The following is a 16,158-nucleotide window of genomic DNA, read 5'->3' on the forward strand; positions in this document are numbered from 1 at the left end:
ATGGAGCATAGAGTTAAGGGTTGAGGTAAGCTGGGGGGGGGGGGAGTGGGGAAGGAACTTTTTTTTTTTTTTTCTATGCCTCCTTTCCCTTTCCGTGTAAGACTGATGGGAGATACATAATGTGACACTGATAAGAGATACTACCCAGGGCATCTGCTCTTGAAAAGGAGGCAAGACACAGATCTCAAAAAAATGGAGTTTGCTGCATCAAAGAGCACCAGAGAAGAGAACTGAGTTTAATTCACTTTTGTTCTTTTTTTAAAAAAAAATTTTTAATGCTTGTTTATTCTTTTTTTTTTTTTTTTTAATTTTTTTTTTAATGTTTTATTCATTTTTGAGACAGAGAGAGACAGAGCATGAACGGGGGAGGGGCAGAGAGAGAGGGAGACACAGAATTGGAAGCAGGCTCCAGGCTCTGAGCCATCAGCCCAGAGCCCGACGCGGGGCTCGAACTCACGGACCGCGAGATCGTGACCTGGCTGAAGTCGGACGCTTAACCAACTGTGCCACCCAGGCGCCCCGATGCTTGTTTATTCTTGACAGAGAGACAGACAGAACGTGAGCAGGGGAGAGGCAAAGAGAGAGGGAGACACAGAATCCAAAGCAGGCTCCAGGCTCTGAGATGTCAGCACAGAGCCCAACACGGGGCTCAAACTACCGAGCTGTGAGATCATGATCTGAGCCAGAGTTGGACACGCGACTGATTGAGCCACCCAGGTGTTCCTAATTCACTTTTGTTCTTAAAAAATAACAATTCCCTTTTGTTCTTTTTAAAAAGTTTTATTTGTTTACTTTGAGAGAGAGAGAGAAAGCGTGCAGCGGAGGGGCAGAGAGAGAGAGAGAGAGAGAGAGAAAGAGAATCCCAAGTAGGCCCCACACTGTCAGCACAGAACCCGATGTGCGGCTCCATGAGGTACTCAAACCCACGAACCTTGAGACCATGACCTGGGCTGAAATCAAGAGTCAGACACCCATGGGGCACCTGGGTGGCTCAGTCAGTTAAGCATCCAACTTCTGCTCAGGTCATGATCTCATGGTTCGTGAGTTCGAGCCCTGCATTGGGCTCTGTGCTGACAGCTCAAAGCCTGGAGCCTACCTCCAATTCTGTGTCTCCCTCTCTCTCTGCCCCTCCCCCACTCGTGCTCTGTCTCTCCCTCTCTCTCAAAAATGAATAAACCTTAAAAAAAAAAAAAAGATGCCCAACCAACTGAGCCACCCAGGTGCCTCTTACTTTTGTTCTTAAACACCAGTATATGAACAGGAGCCATCCACATCACTGGGAGAACTCATTGCTTAATAAAGATTCCCAGATATCACCCCTGGAGATTCTCATTCAGTATGTCTAGGACCAGGCTTGGGCATCTATATCTTCAACAAACTCACCAAGTAACACGTGGCCAGGTTTGGGAAACTTAACAGGTTTGCAGTGGTGTGCTCTTCCTTGAAGCAAAATTTCAGTTCAGTGATGAGAGTCTGAGAAGTGTCAAAAGATAAACTGAGGCATACTAATAAATTTGAGAGTTTTACCAGAACCTGATTCTAATTCAGCACCACCAGAACAGAAGTAGTTAGGAGTACTCCACTGACAGGATCTCAAGAAAAGACTTTCATAGAAAAGAGACAGGAGCAAATCAAGTGTATTGTTTAATTGGCTATAGCTTAAGTGGTTTCTGTATTTGGGAAAGCCTAATTGGCTGTTTGGTTGTCCTTAGACTTTGATTTCTTAATCTTGAGATGCTTACAGGCTTAGGTTTTGGTTGGCTTATACAGGATGTTAAGGCATTAGAACCACTTTGCTTTAATAGATTTCTTGTTTATTTTTTATTTTATTTTATTTTTTTAATTTTTTTTTTAACGTTTATTTATTTTTGGGACAGAGAGAGACAGAGCATGAACGGGGGAGGGGCAGAGAGAGAGGGAGACACAGAATCGGAAACAGGCTCCAGGCTCTGAGCCATCAGCCCAGAGCCCGACGCGGGGCTCGAACTCACGGACCGCGAGATCGTGACCTGGCTGAAGTCGGACGCTTAACCGACTGCGCCACCCAGGCGCCCCTAGATTTCTTGTTTAATTTAACACAAGATAGAGGGATGTGGCATGTGAGGAAAGATTTGGTGAGAAGATCTAGAAGGGTCCATGAGGTTCAGAGTGGTTCCATGCCCTATGAGGGCACCATGAACTGGGGCAACATTCTGAGCTGTGGTCCAGGGCCCATGTGAGACTGTGTGTTGATCCCAGTTGCCAGCAGGGTGTTCTGAGTAGAGTTGTGTCCATGGCTGATTGGAATGGCCAAAGAGCCAAAGGCCAAGGCCAAACAAAGGTCAGAATCCCTGATTTTAGGACACCAGGGAACTGCATCCTATATACCTATACCTTATGAATACCAGGACACAGAAAATGAAATGGTTATCTATCAACTATTTATCTATTTTTTAAGTTTATTTATTTTGAGAGAGAGACAGAGACAGAGAGAGAGAGTGAGGAAGGGGCAGAAAGAGAGGGAGAGAGAGAATCCCAAGCAGGCTCTGCACTGACAGCCTAGATATGGGACTCAAACTCATGAACCATGAGATCATGACCTGAGCAGATATTGGACACTTAACTGACTGAGCCACCCAGGCGCCCCATCATCTATTTTAACTAGGCATCTGAGGCTGAGGTGCTTCAGTCAGAATTCCACAGAAGACAATGGGGTCCACACTGGTGAACATAAAACCAAAACATGGATGTGGCACATATCATGTGCTTCTAGGTGCTTTCCACATACTCATTTCGTTCTCAGAACAACTCTATGAGCTAGATAATATTCTTTCATACAGATAAGGAAAATGAGACTCAGAAAGATCAAGTAACTCACTCATGTTTACATAGCTAACCAGTTGAAACACAAATTCTCAGGGCACCAAGAAAAAGTCCATGATTTTTTTTTTCATGATATTTTTATGGAGAATATTTCTCTGGATTATCATGATTAAGTCATCAGTTATTGATAAAGAAGACCTGAGAATAAGATGTTGGGTGAATGATCTACCCTAATTCAGCCCTTGGTTATTCTGGCTGTTTTTCTGCTTTTTGGGTTCAGGTGTTTTTGTTTTTGTTTTTGTTTTATTTCCCACAAAGCAAATTTTTTGCCTCTGACCAGTGTTGTTGGATTTTACCTGTAATTCTGCCATGTCATGTTCAGGGAATTCAAATTCCCTGTTCAATTTGTTTAGGCAAATAAAGTAAAGGAGACTAGAGATATAGCTCAGGGAGGTTATGTGAAATTAAGGCGGCAAGGGAGGGTACACAATATGGTACAATAGAAAGGGCAATAGTCTTGGAGCTGTCCTGAGGTCTTGCATGATTTATTTAACTTCTGAATCTCAGTTTTCACATCTGTAAAATGGCAATAAGTATTTCATCTTGTTGGGCTGTTGTGAGGTTTTAGATATTATACTCATATTTAACACATAAATGCAATCACACTGCTACTGACAGGCAGAGCCAGGATTTGTAGGTTGTGGACCTGTGTCTTTGTGCAGCTAAGGGCCACATTTGTTCTCCTATAACACTCCCACCTTGGAATCTTCAGGGGCATGAACCACAGCTGTACTCCATGTGGTCTGAGGCAAACTTCCAGCCCCAAAGGGCTGTTCTGTTTCATTCTCTGACACTGGGTCATTCTCCTCAAGGTAGGAGATGGAGAAATTTTACCCCCTCACTCCTCTGTCTTGGTTTGACTGTCTAGGGCAAGGAGCTCCATTTTAGAAGGATGAGTCGGCAATGTCATGTCTTTCTCTGATGGCTTGGGGCTCTATCCTGCCATACTAAGCAGAACCTGATTTTAAATTGAAAAGGGAGAGGAAAATAAATGCGTTCATTTGTTTAAAATTCTGAGCAGCTGAGTTCATTTAAAGTAGGTTTAAGAGGCCAGAGCTCCAGCTTCCATTCCCACATAAGCCATGAATGGAAAAACCATTTATGCCACATGTTGTGTTTGAACCTATTTTATGGCTGCTTTTATTCGTCATTCTCTTTCTCTCCTAAAGAGCAAATACTGCAGCTTGTCCCATAGACTACTTTATTGCTTTCTGTGTAGCTTATGCCTTATCCTAGTTCCCACTATACCACAAGCTGAGCATCCTTGGGAAGTTATTTCACTATCAGTTTCTTTATCTTTAAGGGTTATAATCCACTTACCATAATACCTTGTATGTAGTAAGCAGTCAGTAAATATTAGCCAATATCATTAAGAGTATATTTCCACTTTCCTATGTGACCAACTTGAATTAAGACCATTGATTCTTTGCAAATCTATGGGAAAGTCTACTTTCTGACAGTGTAAATGATGGTTAGTGACAGATGGGGCTCTCAGCAACTAAACTGATTTCATTCATGATTGATTACTGTGATTTCACCTCAAAAGCACCATCTCAGGAAATAACTCTTAAACTTGCTAAGTCTAAGCTCAAATCACCTCCTTTGTGAATCCCTTTTTAACAATAACCCCTTCTTTTAAATCCTAAAGCATTGATGTCCTCTCTCACACAATTTTGCACATGAATTTATGCTTGTTGAGTAAATAATTACTGTTTTATTGGTTCATTTACATATATTATCATCATGAAGGCATTCGCTTTTTCAACCAACTTTTGACTATCTTCAGCATACCAGGAATTGAGTTCTCCAATGAGATTTATAATTCTTCAGAAGTGGGTCTCTCACTTCTTTGAGTTTCCTGAAAGTCCTGCATAGGTCGGGGCACACTGGAGGGAACCTCAGAGTTCTACACAATTACTATGTCCTTGAAAAATGAATACAATAGACTTTAATGGGTAAATTTTCTATTCAGTAGTTGAGGGGGCTGCTGAGTGGAGTCTATTATGAACGGCTTCGCCAGGTGAAGAGTTCTTTTGCAAAGCGAAAGAATGACCCATTCCTTTTTCAAATACCGTCTGCGTGCATTCAGAATTTTTTTTTTTTTAATTTTTTTTTTTCAACGTTTATTTATTTTTGGGACAGAGAGAGACAGAGCATGAACGGGGGAGGGGCAGAGAGGGAGGGAGACCAGAACCGGAAACAGGCTCCAGGCTCTGAGCCATCAGCCCAGAGCCTGACGTGGGGCTCGAACTCACGGACCGCGAGATCGTGACCTGGCTGAAGTCGGACACTTAACCGACTGCGCCACCCAGGCGCCCCCAGAATTTTTTATATCAGGTTAACTCGTAACACACAGGTACGACTTCGCTTTTTGACGTCACGGGTCCTTGAACTTCGGCTGACAGAGAGTCCCGCTAGGGGGCGCACGACTGCCCACACAGATTCCACCCGCACTGCGCAGCCTCCGTCCAGGCGTGGGCGGGAATCCCCTGGCGGTCGCGCGTGACGTTACCGGAGGGCGCGGTCCGTGAATGGGGGCGGGGCCACTCCGAGCTTCTTTCTCCTAAAGTAGGTTGCCAGCGGGAGGCGGCGGCTGCTCCTCCGCAGTGTTGGGAAGATGGCGCCGCCGGTGACGGAGCGGGGGCTGAAGAGCGTGGTGTGGCAGAGTGAGTGCGGTGGGGCAGGGGCTGAGAGAGGGAAGGCCAGGAGGCCGCCGCGCCGTGCCTTGCTATCCTGCCCCAGACCAACAGTCTCTTGGGAAGCCGCCGCGGGCACTTGTTGCTTTGGGACCCAGGTCCCTGTTAGGACTTTTTCGTGCTCGCCTTCCCAACCCTATTTCCTGCTAGCCTCAGGGATGGGCAGGGTGCGGGAGCCTGTGGCCTTCTAGCTGTCGTCTGGCACCCCGTCGCCTCGGCCCGGCTCTGGCCCCGAGGCCCCGCCCTGGGTGAGCGGCCCCCAGCCCGGATTCTTCTCCCTCGGCCCTTGTGACTATCCTCGGCGTTGCTCTCGACGCTCCTTGGTTCCCCCCCCCACCCCCGGAGCCCCACCAGTCGGTGATGTCTCTGCACCCAGTACGGTCTGGGCACTGTGTTTCTGTAACTCGCCCCTCCCCTTCTCCTCACACTTGTTTCCAAAGACTGCTTGCTATGTTTCTTCATTTTAGTACCAAGCAGGGTTCTGGAACTACACTTTTCAATGTCTTCTAATAGATAAAACAACAACAACAACAACAACAAACGCTGACTGTTGAACAGATCCTTCTTCCTGTGTTTCTAGAGGAGCTCACTTTTCTAAAGAGTTCATGAGAAGGAGCCATTTGGATGATTAAATCTCAGGGCAAAAGCTGCACCTTCACATCTCTGTCTGTACTCTGAGGGCCACTCACTGCTGTTAGGGCTGTATTACTGCTTGTTGGTTGATATTCTGCTCTTCTGCCATGTCACCTACGACTTTCATAAAAATCGCTCCAAACTTAGGTCAGCTAGGTTAGAGAATGAAACCACCAAACCGGAAGAACCATCATTGTTTGGCAGCTGCGTTGAAAGTAATTATGGCCTAGTAGTGGAAAGGGAGTGACATCTAATTAGTATCTCTGACTCCGGCTTGTTGAGCAAAGGACAGAAGTGACTGAGTCAACAAAATTTTGGGAGATACAGTTCCTCGTGCAAGATTAGAACTCCACATCAGTAACTGTCATAGTGCTGAACGTACTAGAACGAGTGTATAAATAAAAGGGGGGAAAAGGTTATGAGACATCTTTTTTAAAAAATTGATAATTATAAGGTTGGCATTCTGTTTTTTTAAGATTTGCATGGGTGGGTTTTAAGATTTGGTAAGATTTTTATTTGTTTTATATATATATATATATATATATATATATATATATATATATGTTTATTTTTGAAAGAGAGAAAAAGCGCAAGCAGGGGAGGGGCAGAGAGACAGAGACACAGAACCCCAAGTAGGCTCTAGGCTCTGAGCTGTCAGCACAGAGCCCCACGCAAGGATGGAACCCATGAACCCTGAAATCGAGACGTGAGCCAAAGTTGGACACTTAACTGAGCCACCCAGGTGCCCTGTAAGATTTGGTAATATTTTTAAATCACAGTCATACTTAAAGTACATTTCTTTGAAAATGGGTAGTGAATTGTATTGTGTAAATAGTTTGCAAGATGAACATGGTCCTTAACATCAGTATTTATGAGGAAAAAAGGTTAATGATAGTAACATCAGTTTTGATAGCATGGAAACTGGGCAAGAGGGAGATTTTAGAGATAAGAAAATTTCCATCTAGCGCTATTAACTTGAAGCAGCACCAGGATGTCAGATGGAGTGTAAGATAAGACAGAAGAGTGAAGGGAAGGAAAGCAATGTTGAGGTTAAAAAATAGTTCTTTGCGGGGCGCCTGGGTGGCGCAGTCGGTTAAGCGTCGTTCGAGCCCCGCGTCGGGCACTGGGCTGATGGCTCAGAGCCTGGAGCCTGTTTCCGATTCTGTGTCTCCCTCTCTCTCTGCCCCTCCCCCGTTCATGCTCTGTCTCTCTCTGTCCCAAAAATAAATAAACGTTAAAAAAAAAAAATAGTTCTTCGAATCTTTGTATAAATAGAAACATGAGCAAAACACAAGATGACATTCATTCAGCATTTAGGGAGTAGAAAGAGAGAAAGAAGGGGGACTATGAGTTCTGTTAGCAAAAGATGACAGAGTCTGTAAGAAATGATGAAGGAATATCCTAAGAGGTAGGAGAAGCATACATTTGACTGGGGAAAGGTTTTGCTAGGTTGAAGATAGTACAGTTGAGTCGTGGTAGAAAGATAATTTACTTAATCTTCAGTTTACCTAAAATGTAGGGACAAGGAAACTAATATTTCTTGAACATTTATTCTGTGCCAGGCTTTATTCTTTACATCTTTTAAAACTTGATAAGAATTATTATCTTTATTTCATAGACATTAAAACTGATACATCTGTTATCGTAGCTGTATTAATCATAATAGCCAAAAAATCAAACAACCCAAATATCCACAGATTGATGAATAGGTAAATAACAAGTGGTATATCCCAAAAATGGAATATCAGGCAATAAAAAGGAATGAAGTACTGATACATGCTACAGTATTGATGAATCTTGAAAAAGTTGTGCCAAATGAAATAAGCCATTCACAAATAACCACTGTGTGAGTCCATTTACATTAAATATCCAGAATTGACAATATATAGAGACAGAAAGTAGATGAGGAGTTGTGTATGTTGGAAGGTGTAGGGGGTGGGGAGATTCAGGGATAATGGCTAAGGAGATGGTTTCCTTTTGGACGAGTGAAAATATTCTAAGTTGATTATTATGATAGATACACAACTCTGAATATACTGAAAACCATTTATTGTACGCTTTGGGTTAATTATATGCTATGCAAATTATATCTTTTTTTTTTTTAATTTTTTTTTTTTCAACGTTTATTTATTTTTGGGACAGAGACAGAGCATGAACGGGGGAGGGGCAGAGAGAGAGGGAGACACAGAATCGGAAACAGGCTCCAGGCTCTGAGCCATCAGCCCAGAGCCCGACGCGGGGCTCGAACTCACGGACCGCGAGATCGTGACCTGGCTGAAGTCGGACGCTTAACCGACTGTGCCACCCAGGCGCCCCGCAAATTATATCTTAATAAAGCTATTTTTTAGAAAACTGATAGAGGTATTAAATATAGACTTAGTATTCCACACCCAGATCTTCCTTCTTTTTTTTTCCCCACACCTAGATCTTTCTGACTGCAGAGTTAACATGTCATGTGTCTATGACTTTCTGTAATGTTTAAACCTTAGTTCAGAGCCTTATGCCCACTTTGTTGAAGTAACCTCCTAACTAAGCCTCCAAGCACCTATTCTTTCTCACTCCAGTCTATCTGGCCAGTCGCTGCCAGAATAATTTTCCTGTAACAGTGCTGTGCTGAGATCATGCTCAACTGTTTGAAGACCTGCAGAGAGAGACCCCTCCAGTTGTGTAGAGATAATTTCAGATGCTTAGTCTGCTTTTGAAGACTTACAACCTGACAGTAACCTACCTTGTTATCTACCTTTCCCTTGTGTGATCTTGATGTTCAACTAGTCACTCTTATTGAAATCTTCTGCCTCTACATCTGTATGCCAATTCCTGTCTAGAATGCTTGCCTTATGCCTGTTCTTCACCTATCCAAACTCTAGCTAGCCTTCAAGTCTTGGCTTAAATGGGGCTATTATCACCATAGTGACTTCTTATTTTAACCTAGCCTCTTATATTTCTGTAGCATTTGATTTATCCTTCCAAAATGGCACTTCTCACTACTGCCTCATGTGAGCATCTTGATAAGCTTCTTAAAGGTGGGTCCACCAGTTTTTCTTCTAGAGCTTTAAATTTGGAACAGGCCCTAGAAAAATGGAAATGTTTGTTAAAAGTAAACAGTAGACCAGCTTTATAATTTTCTCCATTTTTTGCTACCTAAAGTCCCCATTTACTCAATAAATATTACTGAATTCCTGTGGAAATACAGCAATAGAAGGCAGACAAGTTCCCAGCCTTCTTGAAGCTTGCATTCAAGTGGAAAATAATAGAAAATAAATCTGTAAACATAGAATAAACATTATTTCAGTTTGTGATATATATAGAGAGAGGGGGCTACTTTGGATAGATGGATCAGGAAAGGTTTTCTCTGAGTAGGTGATATTTGAGCTGAGACCTAAAACCTGAGAAGGGATCAGCCTTTAGGGACTATCTCAAAACACTTAAAAAAAAAAAAAAGCTTTAATATTTTGAGTGCAAAGGCTATATTTATTTACAAAACGAATTTCTATACTTAAAATCAGTGAAGTTTCTAGTGCTCAATATTGCTCCCTTGCCACTTTTTACTACAGGAAAGTGGTAGCAAAAATATCACTGATAAAAGGGTTTAAATAAAAATTTGATGAAGTTTATTTAAAAAATAACAAGAGTAATTAAATCAACTACAAAGCAAGCTCAAGCCACCTGTGGCATTTTTCCCCCTTAGTGCAGTCTTTTTTTTCCCCTTATCTATAAACAATAGTCTAGTGTCTGTGATTCATACCACATATTTGACAAATGTTAAGAGAAAATTAACCCAGAAAAATTACAAGTAAAAGTAATCAGAATGTATAAGCCAGTTCTTTACATGTTTCCCCTTTTTCCCCTTTTTTCACATTTTCTTTTAGTTCTTGTATAGCTACAGATACATTTTTTTGTCATTCTGTGATTTCCTTTTTAAAAATATCTAATGTTGACATGGCATTTTCCATGCCATTTCATAGTCTTTGTAATGATCATTTTTAAGTACTTAAAAAAATTTTTTTTAAGTTTATTTATTTTGAGAGAGCAAGTGGGGTAGGGGCATAGAGAGAGGGGAGAGAGAGAATTTCAAGCAGGCTCTATGTCATCAGCACAGAGCTTGATGCGGGGCTTGAACTCATGAACTGTGAGATCATGATGAGCTGAAATCAAGAGTTGGACGCTTAACTGACTGAGTTACCAGGTCCCCCTTAAGTGTTTTTAAATACCTGACTTGGTAAAGAAATTTAGATAGCAGAAAAGATTACACAGCCTCCCTTTTCTGACACAACTACTCTTGGGTTTCTTACAAATTCTTCTAAAGTTTTCTATGCAAATATAAGCATGTGTAAAGCATTTTTGTTTTAATTATTTTAGTTTTATGTGTTTTTTTCATTCTGGTCACTTCTTTAAGTTTATCTTGTTGAGCAAAATTGTATACTTTAATTTTTGGATTTTTCCAGTCCCACAGAGTTATTTAAATCAGTATTTATTGAGTATCTACTCTTTCCTGTACACTATTTCAGGTGCATATCCCTTGACTTCCTGCAATTCATAGTTCAGTGAGAGGAGACGGTACACAAGTACTAACTAAGTACTATATTAGCATTGTGGAAAGGGAGAGGAAAAGAAAAAGGAATTATTTCCTCTGTGGGAGTGGATCAGGGAAGACTCCCAAGAGGAAGTGCCATTGGAAGGTGGTAAGATTTTGCCAGACATAGGGAAATTTGAGCCAAATTTGGCCCAAAGAGGAAAAAGTGCATGAGTTTTTTGGAAGAGGGAATAGTTCCTTTTGAGTATAGGGTATTTGTTGCAAGGAATAGGGTGATGAAGACTAAAAGGTAGGTTGGAGCTAAATAGAGTAGACATCAGGCAGTGGGGAGCCAGTAAAAAGGAAAGGTTTGTTTTTTTTTTCTTTCAAATATCAGTCACTACTATTTTTGAGATTCTGTTGAAACAGTGCTGAAAGGAAGTCATTTTCTTGTTTCTGTTTTGAAGGGAAATGACTCTAAGATTTCATTACGTGTAATGGTAAAATGCACTACTGCTAAGTGTACAGCTGGATGAATTTTTATCCATGTTAACTACCACCTAGATCAAGTTACAGAACATTTTCAAGTACTCCATAATCCTTCCCTCTCCTCTAAAAATCCTAAATTTTTAGATAGTCTAAAATAGTCTAAATAGTCTAATAGTCTAAATCCTACCCTCTCCTCCAGAGTAACTACTCTTCTGACTCATACTGTCATTATGAATAATTTTCTAACAGTGGCTTTTTATTTTACACTTTTATGTTTATGAGAGAAACCCTCTAAACCTTACATTGTTATTTTCTTTACAGAAGTAAATACAGAATTTACTAACCCCCTACCAAGAAATATTAGCTCTTTAATGTTTGTCTTTGTATACATTTTAGTAGGTCTTCTATTAGTTCTCAGTTTTCATATGTTCTACTTTAATACAGTTTTTATTTTTATTTATTTTTTATTTTTTCATACAATTTTTAGTGTACCTTGATAGCCCTAAGTGGTCTTTTTCATGCACAATTCAATTTGTTTTTATTAAGCTGACTAATAATGAGTATTGCATTTGTCTTTGCCCCAGGCCTCTGGCTCTACCTTTATAAAGATTCTTACCTGTTCACTAAATAACTTGGGCCACAGGCCTGCAGAATCTGTTAGAATCATAATTAGGAATTTAATAATATATTTTGGTTTTCTGAGAATGTAAACTCTTTGTAGCCTACAAGTCTGCTTTTGATTTTTGGCTTTTTGATTTTTCATTATGCATTACTTATAAAAGCTGGTTTATTATTTCTCCTCATTGGACTAATAGTTGGAAGACTTGATTTCCACTCCAGATTGTACTTCACTTTCCTAGCCTAAACAATGAAGAGTTTGAGGGGCGCCTGGGTGGCGCAGTCGGTTAAGCGTCCGACTTCAGCCAGGTCACGATCTCGTGGTCCGGGAGTTCGAGCCCCGCGTCAGGCTCTGGACTGATGGCTCAGAGCCTGGAGCCTGTTTCTGATTCTGTGTCTCCCTCTCTCTCTGCCCCTCCCCCGTTCATGCTCTGTCTCTCTCTGTCCCAAAGATAAATAAAAACGTTGAAAAAGAAAATTAAAAAAAAAAACAAAAAAACAATGAAGAGTTTGAACTACATGTTCTCTAAGTCTTTTTCAACTTGAATTCTTCATGATTCCATTTTTTAGATCTTCATTTTGTTATATTTTCTTTATTTTTTTTAGATCTTCATTTTGTTATATTTTCTTTATTTCCACTTAGATTCCTGATAGTTTTCACTTATGCCATGGTTTTCTTTTATGCCATGGTTGTTTTGTTTAGGTCATAAATATTTAATATTAGGTTTTCATTGTTTAATGACATTTTACAAATTTTTGTCTTAAGGTATTTGTTCTGACATCTACTTAGCATGATTCTTTGCTCCTTATTTATTTACTTAGGCATGATCGTAATCCAACTTTAGCAAGTTAAAATGAATTCCATATGTATTAAAGATCTAAAATGTAAAATAAAACAATAAAATGGGGAGAAAATATAGAGTAACATGGGTTACACTTTTAAAAAAATTGATAACCCAAATCCCATAAAAAATTTGTTAAATAAAAATTATAAATTCCTATATGGTAGAAGACACCATTAACAAAAAAATCAAGAGCTAAACTCTAGATTCAAAGAAAATATTGACCACACATAGAAGAGAAAGGGTCAATCTGTAGAGAGTATCTGCGCATTGATAAAGAGAAGATAATGACACAATAGAAAAATATAGGATGTGAACAGGTGACTTGCAGATTAGGACATTCAGTTGATTGTTTTTGAGTGGAAATGCAAATAAAGACGAGTTCCTCTTTTTAACCCATCAGACTGACATGCTATCGTTGGGAAGTTTGCTGGTGGGAATGTGTATTGTTAAAAACTTTTGACAAAGCATTTGGCAATGTATAGTAACACGACAGACACATCTTTTGATGCCAGCATTCTCCCTTATGGGAACCTTTGCTTCAGAAATAAAAGTCTGGGCACTTGGGTGACTCAGTTGTTTGAGACTAGATTTCAGCTCAGGTCATAATCCCAGGGTCATAGGATTGAGCCCCAAGTTGGGCTCTACACCGACCAACGCTGTGCATGGAACCTGTTTGGGATTCTCCCTCTCCCTCTCTCCCCCTCTCCTTCCTCTGCCCCTCCCCGCGCTCTCTCTCTCTCTAAAATGAAGAAATAAAAGTATTGATAATAAAGATATATGTATAAAGATCTTCACTGCAACATTATAGTGGCAAAAACGGAAACAGGATGACTGCCTCTCATAGAGGAGAATAGTTGAATAAATAATGGTGTGCCTGCACTAAGAAATATTATGTAGCTATTAAAAAGAATTATTTAAATCTATATGTTTATATGCTGTATAAAGGGTATCCATGATGTATATTTATTGAAAAAAGCAAGTGATAGAGTAGTGTGTATATGTTGATTATCATTGTAATAATTTGATTATTAGAAAAAACTCAGATGTTAGAAGCAGGGGTGCACTTGGGTGATAAATTGGAGTGGGTGGCAGAGACTGGTACTGTTATGGTGTTGGTCCAAGGAAGAAGGCCAAAATGTGGCAAAGGAGGTAGAAGATGGCTGAGAGTATGAGAGCAGTTCTGGAGAATAAATAGGATTTAAGCTGGGGGAGAGTCATCCTAGACTCGGATTCAGGTCTAGGAGACTAGGTAGTATCTTTATTGATAAAGGGAAAGTGAAGGAACAGTTTTGGAGAGAAGGTTTAAAATACAGTGAGTGTAAGTGCAAGTTGAGGTATCTAGAAAGCAGATGGAGATACATAGGTTTAAATTACAGAAAAGGGAGCTGAATTTGACATCTGGATTTAGATAAGGAAGACCAGATAAAGAGAAAAGGGTACCTTTTCCAGGTCCCTGTTGAGATTGTCTTTAGTACTAGTATTTTTTTCCCCTCTTATTTCCTAATTTATGATTTAAACATTGCTAGGCATTTTTGTTTCCTAAAAAACTGTTATTTACAGATGATTTAGTATTTTCCAGACAAATCAGTTTCTCTTACAATGTTACCATGTTTATTAATACTTCCTCTGTGGTTTAAGATAGTTGTGCAAGTATACTTTCTGCATTGCTGATGCTGCACAAAACTTGGTTAGCTCTGTTCTCATTTTTCCCTTCCATGTTTTCATTTCCTCTTTGGCATTAGTTTTTTGGGTTTTTTTGTAATGTTTGTTTATTTTTGAGACAGAGAGAGAGAGAGCATGAGCGGAGGAGGGGGAGAGAGAGAGAGGGAGACACAGAATCCGAGGCAGGTTCCAGGCTCTGAGCTGTCAGCACAGAGCCCGATGGGGGCTCGAACTCACAAGCTGTGAGATCATGACCTGAGCCGAAGTCTTACTGAGCCACCCCGGCATCCCATCTTTGGCATTAGTTTTAAACACATTTCCTTTTGCATTTAGGAGAAACAGGATGAGCAAAGAGAGTAGTTGGTATTAATAGATAATTATTTGGATATCATTTGGACTGGTGGAAGATCAACTTAGAGAGTAGGCAGAGGCCACTTGGTACAGGAGGTTGAATAGTAAAATCTAGATTTTATTCTGAGGCAAGAGTGAGCATTTGAGGGAATTTAGGTGGGCATTGATTAAGAAATTTGTGCTTCAGGAAGATCACTGACAGCAATGTGGAAAATGGATTGAACCAGGCAAAAGGATTGGAGGTAGAAAGCAGGAAATCCAGGGGCACCTGAGTGGCTCAGTTGGTTAAGCATCTGACTCTTGATTTTGGCTCAGGTTATGATCTCGCGGTTATGAGTTTGAGCCCCGCATTGGGCTCTGCACTGCCAGTGTGCAGCCTGCTTGGGATTCTCAATCTCTCTCTCTCTCTCTCTCTCCCCCTCTCCTTCCCTCCCTTTCTCTGTCCCTACCCTGCTCATGAGCTCCTTCTCTATCCCTCCCTCCCTCCCTCCCTCTCTCTCTCCCTCCCTCTCTCTCTCTCTCTCTCTCTCTCAAAATTAAATAAACTTAAAAAAAAATTAAAAGCAGGAAATCCGGAGTCTATTATAGTAGTTGAGTGAGAGATGATGAGAACCAAGGCAATGCTGAGGACTGTGGCAGTCACCAGAAAGAACAATCAACACTGCATGATTATTGGATATGGGAGATGGAGGAACTATCCAAAGACTATGACTAAGAAAATGTCACTAAAACTCTTAGAGAAGTCTAAAGCAGTTTTTAGGGAACTATAATCTCAATTTGAGGCAGGTAGGTGCTTAAACCTGTACTGTATAATTGAATGATGGAGAGTTAGATTTGCAAAAAATTGAAGACTGATGGGGGTTAGGGGGAATGAGGAGAAGCTGGTCCAAGAGTACAGACTTCAGTTGGTAGAGGAGTAAGTTCTGGAGATCTAATGAACAGTATTGTGATTACAGGTAGCAGTACTACTGTACTGTATACTTGGAAAGTTGCTAAGGTAGATCTTAAATGTTCTCACCTCCCGAAATCACTAAAAGAATGGTAATTATCTGTTAACTAACATTACGGTGGTAATTATGTTGCAGTATGTGTATCAGATCAACACATTATATATTTTGAAGTTGTGTTATGTGTCAGTTGTATCTCAGTAATGTTGGGAAAAATTGAAGGCTAGATCTAATAGACGAAACTTTTAAGGACAAATATGGTTTCTGAGAAAGAGACTAGAGCAAGCAGAGAGTAAGAGAATTGAATTAAATATATCCATATTTGGGGTGCTAGAGAAATGGATGTAAGGTCAAATAATTTTCATTAGTATTTGGAGGAAATACCTTTTTAAAAAGTTGTCATATTAGTTGATGTGATTTCCTTTGACTCCCCTCCAAACATACCTTACCTTTGACCATATTACTTTTTTTGGGTGCACCTAATTTCTAGTCCACAAAACTGGTTGTTTTTCATTTATTGGTTTTTTTTGAAGTTTATCTAT

General features: G+C 40.4%; 1 protein-coding gene across 1 annotated transcript in view; it reads left to right on the forward strand.

Annotated features, from left to right (window-relative positions):
- The first annotated feature begins 5,391 nt into the window (after positions 1–5,391).
- The window catches only part of STXBP3 (syntaxin binding protein 3), a 55,546-nt gene continuing 44,779 nt past the window's right edge, over positions 5,392–16,158 (forward strand). Inside the window, exon 1 of the mRNA XM_045478492.1 lies at positions 5,392–5,528. Coding sequence (XP_045334448.1) covers positions 5,480–5,528 — 49 coding nt within the window. The 5' untranslated portion in view covers positions 5,392–5,479. The remainder of the gene's footprint in view (positions 5,529–16,158) is intronic.

This window comes from Leopardus geoffroyi, chromosome C1, assembly GCF_018350155.1.
Source record: "Leopardus geoffroyi isolate Oge1 chromosome C1, O.geoffroyi_Oge1_pat1.0, whole genome shotgun sequence".
Lineage (NCBI taxonomy): Eukaryota > Metazoa > Chordata > Mammalia > Carnivora > Felidae > Leopardus > Leopardus geoffroyi.